This window comes from Pezoporus occidentalis, unplaced genomic scaffold (assembly GCF_034315485.1).
Source record: "Pezoporus occidentalis ecotype Australia unplaced genomic scaffold, CSIRO_AGI_Poc_V1 ctg92, whole genome shotgun sequence".
Lineage (NCBI taxonomy): Eukaryota > Metazoa > Chordata > Aves > Psittaciformes > Psittacidae > Pezoporus > Pezoporus occidentalis.
This window is the reverse complement of record NW_026916284.1, coordinates 2,119,554-2,131,752: the sequence shown is the minus strand read 5'-3', so window position 1 is coordinate 2,131,752 and position 12,199 is coordinate 2,119,554. Positions and strand designations below refer to the sequence as shown.

General features: G+C 47.8%; 1 protein-coding gene across 5 annotated transcripts in view; it reads left to right on the top strand.

Moving 5' to 3' along the window:
* SRGAP2 (SLIT-ROBO Rho GTPase activating protein 2) overlaps positions 1-12,199 on the top strand; it is a 92,887-nt gene that overhangs the window by 25,372 nt on the left and 55,316 nt on the right. For 4 of the 5 annotated variants that reach the window (XM_062605405.1, XM_062605404.1, XM_062605407.1 and 1 more), the window contains exon 3: positions 5,206-5,398. The exons of the other annotated variant lie outside the window; for it this stretch is intronic. In XM_062605405.1, the coding sequence (XP_062461389.1) occupies positions 5,206-5,398 (193 nt within the window). The remainder of the gene's footprint in view (positions 1-5,205; positions 5,399-12,199) is intronic. 5 annotated transcript variants of the gene reach the window in all.

Genomic DNA, 12,199 nt, shown 5'->3' with positions numbered 1-12,199 from the left:
AATGCCTACAGTCCTGTTTGTATATTTGTAACAAGGGATCCTTGTCCATGTGCATTCCCCAGTGCTACTGTTGGGTAAGGGATATCCTGGTTTTTAAAGGAAAATGTACCTTTTTGAGGGCATGCGCTGTCTGACAGGATTAAGAACCTGAACCTGAATCTCCCTCCTGGCTCTGGTCTTTAACAAAAGACTCTATTTCCTTCTCTTCCACCATCTTCACTTCAAAGCCTGGTTTGCAGATTAGCAGGGAGATTTGTATGGCTGTGATGATCAGCAGCTTTCGGCGAGCAGTGTGGTCTGTGCAGTGAAATCCTTGCTTTTACTCCTTAAAGGCTTCCCAAAGTCACTAAAGCTCCCAGCCACGGCCGGGGTTGTTGGGCTGTTGTCAGAGCCCTGTTTGGAGTCCTGTACCTAAAATACATTGAGGCTGTTTCACCCAGCTACAAAGTCTTTCACTTTCGGAGCACAGGCTTTCTTATGTATGGTGATAGGAGAATTCCTAGCAATATGCAGGGAATATGTCAAAATGTGTAATCCAAAACACTGTCTGAAACTGAGCTCTATGAAGTGGTTCTGAGTTCTACTCAGAGCTGTAGTGTTGGCTGTTTTCCAGTTTTGGAGCCTGAATGGAGTGTTAATGTCAACCTAAACTGTAATCTTAACCTGCCCTTCCACAGGCTTTGCAAAGGGAGGCAGGGGAAGCCTGTACCACTGTTGTCTCCAGTGCTCAGCATCCGAGTATGTGGCAGCTTTCAGGAGACGGGGATTTGAGGCACAAGATCTAAACCACGATCATTCAACCATTCTATGATTAAAATTGCTGCTCCAGTCTTCTCTATGAAGTGGAGGTTTTGTTCATTTGTTCCGCTTTGTCTTTCATACGCTGCTGAGTAGCCTGAAAGATAAGGTTGTATTAGAGCTGTGCACACAATTTACTGCTTGGCATCTTCCAATCCTTCTGCGTCATTGCAGCCCGTGTGTCGGGCAGGGGTCAGGATGATGTGCTGAGGTTTGAACCTGCGGGTTTCCACCTTCCCAGCCATGGCTTGAGCGGGTTTCCCTTTGATTTTGACACGCTTCCTGCTTGTCTTGAGCTCATCCGACCTTACCGAGGAGGAGGATGGCTCCTGGCAGCAGCCATGGCGGGGACCACTGCGTCCAGGCAGAAGCAGGGCCGGTTTGGGAGCTCGGCTGCGGCAGTCGGAGCGGGTTTGTGTGGGTGGGAGGATCGCTGTTTAATCTGGGCGGGAGCTGGGGGTTGGTGGTTCTGTTCTGTTGTCATCCCACTCCTTTCCCAAGCTTGTCATCTTTTTATACAGCATGGCATTTGGGAGAGAGGTGGGAACGTCTTGAGGGAGCTGCAGCGCGCAGACATGGAGATGGAGCTAGATACTGAAATGCAGCTCAGGCTGCTTGGGTCTTCTCCTGGTGCTCTGTGCGGCGCAGGCTGATTCACCGTGTCGCTATCCAGTTACAGCAGTTCAAGCTTATCAGTGGGAGGAGTTGGAACCCTCTCTGGGAGGATTCTGATCCTGGGATCTTCGGGAGGTGATCCTGCTTGGAACAGGAATGTTGCTCAGAGTGAGATGACCGGGCAAGGTAGTCTCCTGGGTCTGAGTTCATCCCATTCGCTCTGTACATGACCTGCTGAAGAATGAAGGAGTTGGTACAGAAATGTCATTGTTTCCACACTTCCAACTTCAGTTTATAGGATGCTTAAGCCTGAAGTAATCATTTGGCAAATTCTTTGTCCCAAGCTGACTGTGGATGCTGTAGCAGAGCAAGGTATTGTTCCAGTCAGTGCGTATCCACCTCCTCCGGGCATGATGGGTTTCTGATAGAACAGATTCTTGCCAGGAGCTTTGCAGAAACCCATCTCTTGTTTGGAGTTTGAGAAGCTGCCACTGTTCAGTAGAGGCCCATAATTGCACCACAGTTCTTGTAATCTGCTTAAGGGTAATAAATAAAGGATAACCTACTATTAGTTTCATTTACTGGATCCTTCCCAAGATTGTAGCTTAGGAGTGTTTTGGATCTGCACCTAGTCATTGGTCTCGTTTAAACTGTTAGGCTTTTCCAAGCAGGAACAGTCAATTAATGAACATCATCCAGGTTTTCTATGACCAGGTATGGTGGTAGCTTCAAATGTAGTATGTCTCTTAACTTTCTTATGGTAGGTACTACTGGCGATGACACTTCCATGGAAGTATTGAAGGCATCATTACTTAAATACCAGCATTTTATTCATGGACAGTAACTGGATGATAATAATTATGCCTATCAATGCTCTTCATGCTTCTAAGTTTAGCAAGGAAAAAGAAAATGATCCATTATAAATGCTGAGAATGACAAATGTCACCAAAATACAGGAGGCAGAAGTTCCTTCATCCCCTTTGGGTTCATTCATCAGACAAGCCTGCTGACTGCTCCAGGGAATGCTGAGAAGGTGATTGCAGAGGGGAGAAAAGTAGAACTATTCACCTGTCTGGCATTACACAGCTCTGTGTCCCTCTGTGCCCCAGGTGCATTGATGGATCTGGTGATGGGAGTGAAGAAGTGGTTTGTTTGAAATGGATGGAAAACTTTGCTGTTCCTACTGAGGACGTTTTATTATGTAGTTGTCAGCCACGTGAGCTTAAAGTACAATAGAAAGGGTTCTGCCACCCAGGGCAAGGCTTAGTGTGAGAATAAGAATACCTGGTGTTTAATCCCAATTCTTCTATGGGCATCTTGACCTTGATTTCAATGTGTTTATTCACCTTCAGGCACTTGAAGCCTTGGCGGCAGGAGCAGGGTGTTCAGGAGCTTGTTCCTCGTCTTGAATGATCACAGTGGGTGGGATCCTATTTGAACAGGAAAGGAGGGGGAAGGCTTTTTGGTGTTTCAAGTGGCTGTTAACCTAACAACCTGGGGAAATGAAGGATGCAAAAGCAGTGAATTCCAAATGAAAGTGGTTGTTGTGACTGCAGACATGAAAAGGTCCCGTGTGATGCGGTGACCCGGGGGTTAGAGCTCACACACAGCTCCGGCTCGGCTGTGCTCTGTCCTCGGAGTAAGCCCGACTTAAAAACCTTATGCTTGTGTAAGCAATGGGAAAACAAGCAGACGCTTCATCCTCCAGTAAGCCTCAGGAAATTCCTGCATTCTTGATTGGATTTTGTGGCACAGGACTGCGTGCTGTGTGTTTGAAAGATGAGCAAGGTTGCCCTCTCCAGCCCCGCGCCACAGGCTCGATAAGCAGGGGCTGAATAGCTCATTGTTCCCCTGCGGGCAGCCCCATCAGCTGTCCCTGCTCCCTGCCACAAACACTGAGTGTAGTTAGAATGAAGGCATGCTGATACTGCATTTCTTACTGAAGGAAAAGGTTACTACTACTTGTTGCTGTTCAGCGAGCGGGCTGCATGTGAAGTATCCCACCTTGAGAACCAAGGGCTTGAGCTTTGTTGTAGTTTTACAGTTTACACACGTGCTGTGCTGATCTTCTTTTTGGGAAGTGGTACTTTGTGTTTCATCCAGCTGATGGGTGCTGAGGCGCTGGCACAGGGTGCCCAGAGAAGCTGTGGCTGCCCCATCCCTGGCAGTGTTCAAGGCCAGGTTGGACACAGAGGCTTGGAGCAAGCTGCTCTAGTGGAAGGGGTCCCTGCCCGTGGCAGGAGTTGGAGCTGGAAGAGCTTTGGGGTCCCTTCAGCACAAACCCGGCTGGGATTCTTGAATGCCAGACCTGCAGGTGAGTGTTAGGACTGGGCAGGCTGGCTCATTGCGGGGAGGAAGCACTCCCTGACCGTGCCTTTTGGTGCTGTTCCTGCCTCACTGCCTCACCTTCTGTGCTTCGTGAAAGTGTTAATGACAAAGGCACAGGTAGAATGGGGTTGTCTTGTTTGCATTGACTAAACAGGGCACTCATGCGTGGTTCTGCAAGTCTGTTAGTAGCTTTGTAACTGGGAGCCGAGCCGGATGGAGATGATGTGCACAGCAGCAGGGATTAGCAAATTGCATTTGGGAAGTGGTACTCACCCCTCTTCAGTTGTGGTGGGGAAGCTGTGGGTGCCTGTGGTTGGGATGCAGAGGTACAAAGCTGTGCCTGCCCAAGACCTGCGTGTTCCTTACTTTATTGCTGATTCTGAATTCATCTTGGGGCAACACACCTCTGAGAACCTTTGGCAAGAGCAGCAATCAGAGTCAAGCAATAGCAGGCATCTCTGAAGCTGGAGTGCTCAGAGATGGAAATACACGTTTTATTGTTTTCATGTTGAGTTTATTGCCTGTATAAAAGCCAAATAACCTCCAGTAGCTGCACCACTGGATATTTCTGCATTCTTAGATTAGCTCCTGCTATGTTTTCTTGTCCTGTTTGACCATGGGCAGAGTCATTTCACTTTCCTGTCCCTGAAATTCAGACTGGGTAAGATGAGAGCACCCTGGCTTAAAGGTGTAATGGGAGGAGTTGTCCTATTTGTAAACTGTTTGAAAACAGTTTGTGAACTATTGTGTGCATATAGATAGATAACTTCAGTAATAATTCTGCATAATAGAACGCTACCACCTGTATCTGTGTCATTTATGGGTCCTTTAGACATAGGTATTTTATAGTCTTCCTGGAGATAAGTCTCTCAAGGCAAGTGCCATCACGTTGGCTCCCTGAAGGAGTGTCTTTATCTCTTTCGGTGGCTTTTGGTTTGTAATGAGAGCTGCACCACTGGCGACTCAGGAACTAACTGAATAATCCCAAACTGGTGCCTTGGGGGCAGCCCCAGTGTGTGCAATGTCTTGTCTCTGCATCAGGAGTAGCCTGCAAAGGCATTGGATAGCAATTCCCCCAGGTGGCTCCCTGAGCCGATGTGGGGTATTGCAGCATTCAGTCCTTTTTCCAAGCTGAGATTCAGTACATTTTTAGGCAGTGACCACTTCTCCTTGATGCCAAAAATGCACTTGACACTTGTAACTGATGCACTCCCCAGCAGCAAAGCTCTGCTCCAAGGGCTGCGCCAGGGATTGCAGGATGTTGGATGGTTTTCCTGTGGCTGGTGCATCCGAGATGCGATTGCAATCACTTTCTGTCTGCAGATACATTTCATCCTAATGGAGCTTTTTTGCTGCTATATATGAATGAGGGAACGTGGTTTTAACTATATTTTACTGGAGAATTTTGATGGTGTTTTCTCTAATGGGATTCTGTTTAATCTCTAGTGCTTTTATTTGTTACAGAGATCCGTGCCCAGTTGGTAGAGCAGCTGAAATGCCTTGACCAACAGTGTGAGCTTCGGGTCCAGTTACTGCAGGACTTGCAGGATTTCTTCCGCAAGAAGGCAGAGATTGAGATGGATTACTCAAGGAATTTGGAGAAGTTGGCTGAGAGATTCCTGGCTAAAACTAGGAGCACCAAAGACCAGCAATTCAAGTAGAGTATCTGCCTTTTGTTTTTGCCCTTTTTTTCCCCTGCAGATGTGGCTGCAAGGACAGGAATGCCAGCAGAGAGGTGATAGAGTCAATGTAGGTACCAGCACTTGGGAATGTCAGAATCAAGTGTTTCCCAAGCTTGTGTTAAACACAGAACTCATTTCATCTTCCTCCACAGCCTGGTTGCTAACTACACTTCAGTAATACCTGGTAGGTCGCATGTTGTCAGTAGGGAATGGGATGGTAAAAACTGGCATGCCTAAAAGGAGTCATTTTCTTGGGAAGGTGGGCAAAGCTGTATGGCAGATTTGATGGGCAAACCCAGGATTTCCTTCACTGTCGGTGGCTGTGGTCGGTTCTATTTAAAGGGTAACTCTTTGCCATCTGTTCTGTGCTGGGGTTTGCTGTTGCAGCTCTCTGGTTTCAGTATCCTGCACATACTCAGTGTAGGATTGAAGTGTTGCATCTCAGTTCGTAGCATTCTCTGCTCCTACCACTTCAGAACAGCAGAGAAGTAAGGTCAATAGTACTTCCAAAGAGAGCTGTGCCATGGTGGGGGGAATCCCGAGATACCAAGCTGTTGAGACTCGATTAGAATTTGAAGATGTCCTCAATGACAATGAATTGTCTCACCTGCCTGAACCATTGTTTACAGGTAGGTCTGACCATACTGCTTTGGTTGTTCCCCATTTAGCTCTTGGAGCTGGGATGCATGGTCATGGTTTCATGGATTCAAAGCTGCCTGATTTACTGCCGAGCCCTGCCTGGAGGAAGGTGGTTTTCCTAGGAGGGATGCAGAAGGGGCTGGCACAGGCTGTGTGGCACGGAGCCATGAGCCCCAGGAGTAGGTGGCCAGCAGAGAGCCACAGCGCTGCGGGAGCTGCCACACGGGCAGTGCACAAGCTGGTTGGGTTCTGTTGTCAGGGGAGCAGCTGGGGAAAACATGTAGCAAAAGCAGCCTTGGATCTGAATCATTCCTGCCTTGGACAGTTTGGGCTGAGAGGATCCATCTGGGGCTGCCTCCACCCACAGTGCAGTGTCACTGTTAGTGTTGTTGGGGTCATCGGCTGTGTTTTGTTTTGTTGTTGCTGTGCTTGCAGGGATGTGGGGATGTATCGGCTTTCCCCTCCCATTAGACGCTTGCTTTGTGAAAGCCATTCAATAGGCACCATTCTGTTTCCTTTCTGGGCAGCTTTGATGTGATTTACTTCAGTTCTCATTGAAAACACACAATGTGCTGCACTGTGGGGAAACATGACTGAGCATCACTGATAGATTGGAGAAGAGTTGTTCTATGCATCTGTATACCTGTAATGGTCTTAAGTGTTTTGTTTCCTTTCCTTTACAGTGGAAGTGTTCTTACAGCTTTAAGCTGCACATATTCTGCACACGCCTTTAAGATGGCACGAAAGAAATGGTGCCTTGAGCTGTCATATTCTTGTGCATTATGATTGATCTTTTCCAGTTGATTTTGTCCTTCTTCCTGGTGAAAATTGAGGTGGTTTCCTTTATATTGCATGATATGAAACATCCCATCAGAAACGCTGTTGTGTTCAGCTTTCAGTGTTGGGAATGTTGGATACAGCTTGCTTCCTATTTTGAGATTTGGAGTGAATTTTCAATGTGAAGTTGTTACCATTGTTCAATAAATCCTACATGGTGTCATTCTTCATGGCAATTAAATCTGCTGGTTGTGTTACTGCAGGGTATTTGTTCTAATGCATCTTCCTCACTGCCCTCTGCCCCTGGTTTTTGAGCTGTTTGTACTTTAGATGGGCTTTTATAAAGTTGTACCTGCACAAAACTGACCTCAAATATGCCAGTTATTGAGTGCAGCCTCGATTGGACTGGTGATTCTGTCAGCACATAAAATCTTCACTTGAATTGCTGAATTAAACGTCAAGTCCAGGGCATTGCCTGAAAGAATCTGGAAATCCATTAGGGATGGGGCAGCCACATCTAAAAGCTGCTTGAGGTCTCCCCTTCAGGAGCCTTCTCTTCTCCAGGCTGCCCCAGCCCAGCTCTCTCAGCCTGGCTCCAGAGCAGAGCTGCTCCAGCCCTCGCAGCAGCTCCTTGGCCTCCTCTGGCCTCACTCCAACAGCTCCACGTCCCTCTTGTGCTGTTGCCCCAGAGCTGGATGCAGGATGCAGGGGGGGTCTCTCCAGAATGGAGCAGAGAGGGAGAAAACCATCTTGGTTTTGGAATGTGTTTCCCCTGCAGCAGTTGAGTCCCAAATGTAGAAGCTGGTCGAGAGTTAGAATAAAGGGAAGAAGCGATTGTTAACAGTGAGGCTGCTGGGTGTGTGGGCAGGATGTGTTACAGCAGTGGCTGTAAAGCTGGCTGACCTGAGCAGCTCCATCTATGACTTGTGCAGTCATTTGCTGGCTGTAACGTTCAGGGATGTGTCAGAATACCACAGGGATCAGTAAGGAAGCAGTTCCAATTATAATTAACCTATCCCCAACACTGCTTGAAGAGTGAAGGGGAACTTGGCTGGTACCTGCTCTGTAGGTGCTGCAGCTGTAATCTCATTTGGAAGCCCCCGAAAGAGCATTTGATCAAAGCCAACCATGATCCCTCTCCTCCTGAGCAGCCTGGTATTACATGACTCCAAGACGTGCATGGAAGGGTGGCTACTCTGTAATTGCCTGGCTGTGCCCCTATAAATACACAGTAATAGCATGTTCTTCCCATGCGATGATGATTGTGTCGGAAGGTACCGTATCATTCAGGGAGTGCTTACCATGTCACTTGCCGTTTTTAGCTCCCATAACATGCTGTCAAGGAGGAGATCTGTCAGGCAGCTACCCTGTAATTTGCATGTGCTTTCATACTCAGGAGCTAGGATGTAATTGCTAAGTTGCTCCTGATGTGCTCATGTCAGGAACACTGTCAAGGGCAGGAGGCTTCGGGCTGACCCTGGAAATTGGGTTGTGTGGCTTCCTCCTCCATCCAGCACACCCTCACAGGAGGGAGCAATGTGAAGTGCAGCTTGTGTTGGGTTTCTAACAGATGCCGTGCATGGGGTGGATTTTCCTTGGATGTGGCTGCAGCAGAGGTGATCGGGTGGCTACAGTTTGGAGTTGAAATGTAGGTGGTTGGGGCTTGACAGCAAAGAGTGGATAGCTGGTGATGGGCTTGGAGGCTGTGTGCCCCTTGCAGAGTGTGAAGCTAGCTTCACTGGAGCATCTTAACATGATTTACAGAGGTAGGTGTGTGTTGTTCTCATTTTGCATCTTTGAAGAAGGGGAACAGATTGATTTAGCCAAGGTGACATCTAAGTTGATGGCAGTTGGCTGTATCCCAGGTTCTACTTACTTTTAACTACTCTGCCGTGGCTGTTATGCCTCATTTTGCCTATTCTCGTAAAAAAATGCTATTTCAGTTAGAAAAGACTATTAAAGAGAATAGTCATATAAAATCCATATATATTGGGAAAGGCTGCTTCAGTACCCAGTGGTAAATATCCTTGCACAAGATGCAAGGACTGCAGGGAAAATTACGTTCCACAGCCCAAGTCTTACACGTCCAGTTGTTAAAAGAGCTTGTTGGTCACAGGTGTGGTGTACCATAGAATCCCATGGAATCTGCCTCAGATCTCATCTCAGTCTCCCCTCTGGCAGGTTAAAGCCATTCCCCCTTGTCCTGTCACCATATGTCTGCATCAAAAGTCCTTTTCCAGGTTTCTTGTAGGCCACCGTTAGGTATCGGAACACTGTTGTTAAGGGGCCTTCTCTTCTCCAGGCTGAGCAAGCCTGAGGGTTACAAAGTGTGTATGACTACAAGAAGTAGTCACTGAGCATCTCTTGTTTGCAGTTAGATCAGAGCATCCATCTCAGTGTTCCTCTTGCCTGTGGCTCTTGGGGTCCCTGTAGGCACCAGAGCTGCTCTGACATCCATCCTCAGAGGGAGGCTCTGCCCCACTGCAGTGAAGCCCCAGGACCTTTAATACCAGGCTTCAGTTCTACTTAATTTGGTTTTGTCCAAAAGGCATTTTCCTATTCAAAGAATGAGTGAAGACTGTAAAAACCATGGCAAAGCTTCAGTGATTCTTTCCAAGGGAAAAAAAAAAAAAAAGGAAAAGAAACAAGGAAACATGAAAATAAACTGATATTTTAAGGCCATCTTTTAGATGAAGATAATCTTTGGAAGTAGGATCCTGAGGTGCGATTGTCAGCTGGATGTCCAGGGTATCCCAGCATGAAATTCAGATGGCTTTCTGGCAGCCTTTGCCTTGAAGTAGAAGATGCAGAGTAAGTCTGGCAACCTTCAGGCTGAGCCCTTGTAAACAACAGATGTTCATAACTGGAATCTTTTGGAAGAGGAGGGCAGGGAGCAGCATCCATGTCCATGCCTGTAATCCTCAGAATTCGCAGGGAAGGCTGAGCTGTGTCAGGAGCACTTTGAGGGGGAATCAGACGTGGATGTGAATGAGCAGAGAAATCCGGGGGGGGGTTCTTAAAGCTGCAGTGGTTTCTTGCAGGAGAGATGACGCCGTGCAGGAGGTATCAAAGCATTCGAGTCACGTGGACTTCAGTTGTGGTGTTATCATTTGAATGGATAATTAGTGTCCTAGGCAGTTCCGACCTGTGGTTCCTTCTGATGGAGCTGAGCCCTGAACATTTCCTGTCCCCCAAGTCTTTTGAGTAACAACATTTGGAAGGTTTTTAGAAGCATGAAGCATTCTATCCGTGCTCATTGCAGGCAGATGGACTTGCCTGATCCTTGAAGGTCCCTTCCAACCTGAACCAGGACAGAGGGAAAGCAAGCAAGTGCTTTTGTCCTTCTTCCCAGTCGTACATGGATCATAGAATCATGGAATGGTTTTTAAAGCTCCTCCAGCTCCAACCCCTGCCACGGGCAGGGACCCCTTCCACTGGAGCACCTTGCTCCAAGCCCCTGTGTCCAACCTGGCCTTGAACACTGCCAGGGATGGGGCAGCCACAGCTTCTCTGGGCACCCTGTGCCAGCGCCTCAGCACCCTCACAGTGATGAATTTCTTCTGGACAGAGTTCTTCCAGGATCTGGGAACGTGTGTTGCACACCTCTAGGAAACATATCCTGAATATCTGGGGAGACAGAGGGAGGTGGAACAGGAAACTTCAGTTTCTGTGTGTACCACCAGAGACTTGCTTCAAACCCCTCGGTTCGGAGGAAGAACGGTCGGAGAAGTTTTCTGTTCACGCAGGTGATGTGATGTGCCTCTGTCCTTTAAATGTTTCTTTCTATTTAGTAGCATTTTCATTCCCATCTGACCCATTCCTTTGTCTTGTGCTCCTTATGGAAACCCAGTATTCCTGGGGTTTGGGTGTGGTGTTTTGGTTTTAGTCTCTTGTGGGGAAGGGAGTTGCCTTTTAAGGTCTGTTGCTCTGAACAGGGTTACCTTGCAGCACCCAGCCAAGTGTCACTGGCCTTCATCGCTGTCTCCTAATCGCCTTAAAGCAGATGAATCCTGGATTGTCTCTTCCTTGTATGAATGAGTAATTTAATTAAGACATTTCAGATACTTGGGACTCAATCTTCCCTTCTGATCTCTTGAACCTTTGAAGTGGAAGTTGCACAGGGCCCCATCAAGATAACACCCAAGAAACCACAGAGCTTCATACTTTGTGGTTCCTTCAGAATCTGTGCACAGCTTCCTCTTCCTGCTCCCAAACACCCCCGACTGCTGTGAGCTCACCTAAATAAACTCTCCAGATTTTGCTATCATCACACGATCTTGAAACCAGTGTAAATAGTGCTGGAAATAGACCTGGATCTTGGCATCTTCCTCCTCCTCCGCTCCTTGCGGGGCAAGTTGGAGTCAAACAGTTGTGAATGAGAAATCATCAGCACTTTGGGCAAGTTCATAGCCAGGTCTTGAAACTTTGGGTTGATCTCATCCGTTTTGCTGTTGAAGGGTGAGCACAGACTCTGATCAGTCTGTGGAACCAGTGGAAGTCAAGTTCAATGGCAGCGATACCCATCGGTCCCTATTGCGTGTTGTTCTTCCCTTTCCCATCCCTCCTCCGTGGTGACAGGAAACTGGAAGCAGAGTGGATTTGCCAGCTCCTTTGAGGATTGAAATGGTTAATGAGAATGGCAAATTGCTTCCCTGCCATCTGCTTGTGGTGACGATAGAAAAGGGTCTGTTGTAAACAGTTGTATAACTTCTGCTCGGTGTTGTGAAAACCGTGCCCGTGTTCCAGCCCTGAAAGCGCTGGGTGTTTAGGGGTGCCTCAGCAGTTAATGTGTGCAGTTTGAAAGGCTTCTTGGAAGGTCTGTAGCAAGTAACTGCCTCTTCCCTTTTCTGTTTCGTTTCTGTCTCAAGACCTGCCTTGATCTGCTTCTTGCCAGTGCTGGCAAGCCTGTCACTAGTAAGTACGGAGAGGTTTTGTCTCGCCTCCTATAAAACCCTTTCTGTGACAGCATTGAACCTGGACAAAGGCAAGAGGGACCATTGTAAGGAGGCTCTGGAGGGGTTAATGAAACCAAGAGACACCAAGAACTCAAAGGAGTTTAAAGGAAAAGCTGTGGTTGCCGAGGTTGAGCTCCGGCTGCGGCGCTCGCAGCACTGATCCGAAGGTGACAATCCCGGTGGCGGATGGGAAGCGTGTGGGGATGTGATGATTTTTTCCTGCAGGATGGGCTTTCATGTGTAACCACACGGAGTGTGTCAACAGCCCATCTGGCGCCATTAGACACCAGCAGTTTTACTCACCATGCTTTTCATGGGCTCTTGGTATTCCTGCTATGTGGTGCCTTAGAATAGCTTCGGGGGTTGTGGTAGGGCAGCCTGGACAGCTGGGAATTGCCCAGTTAA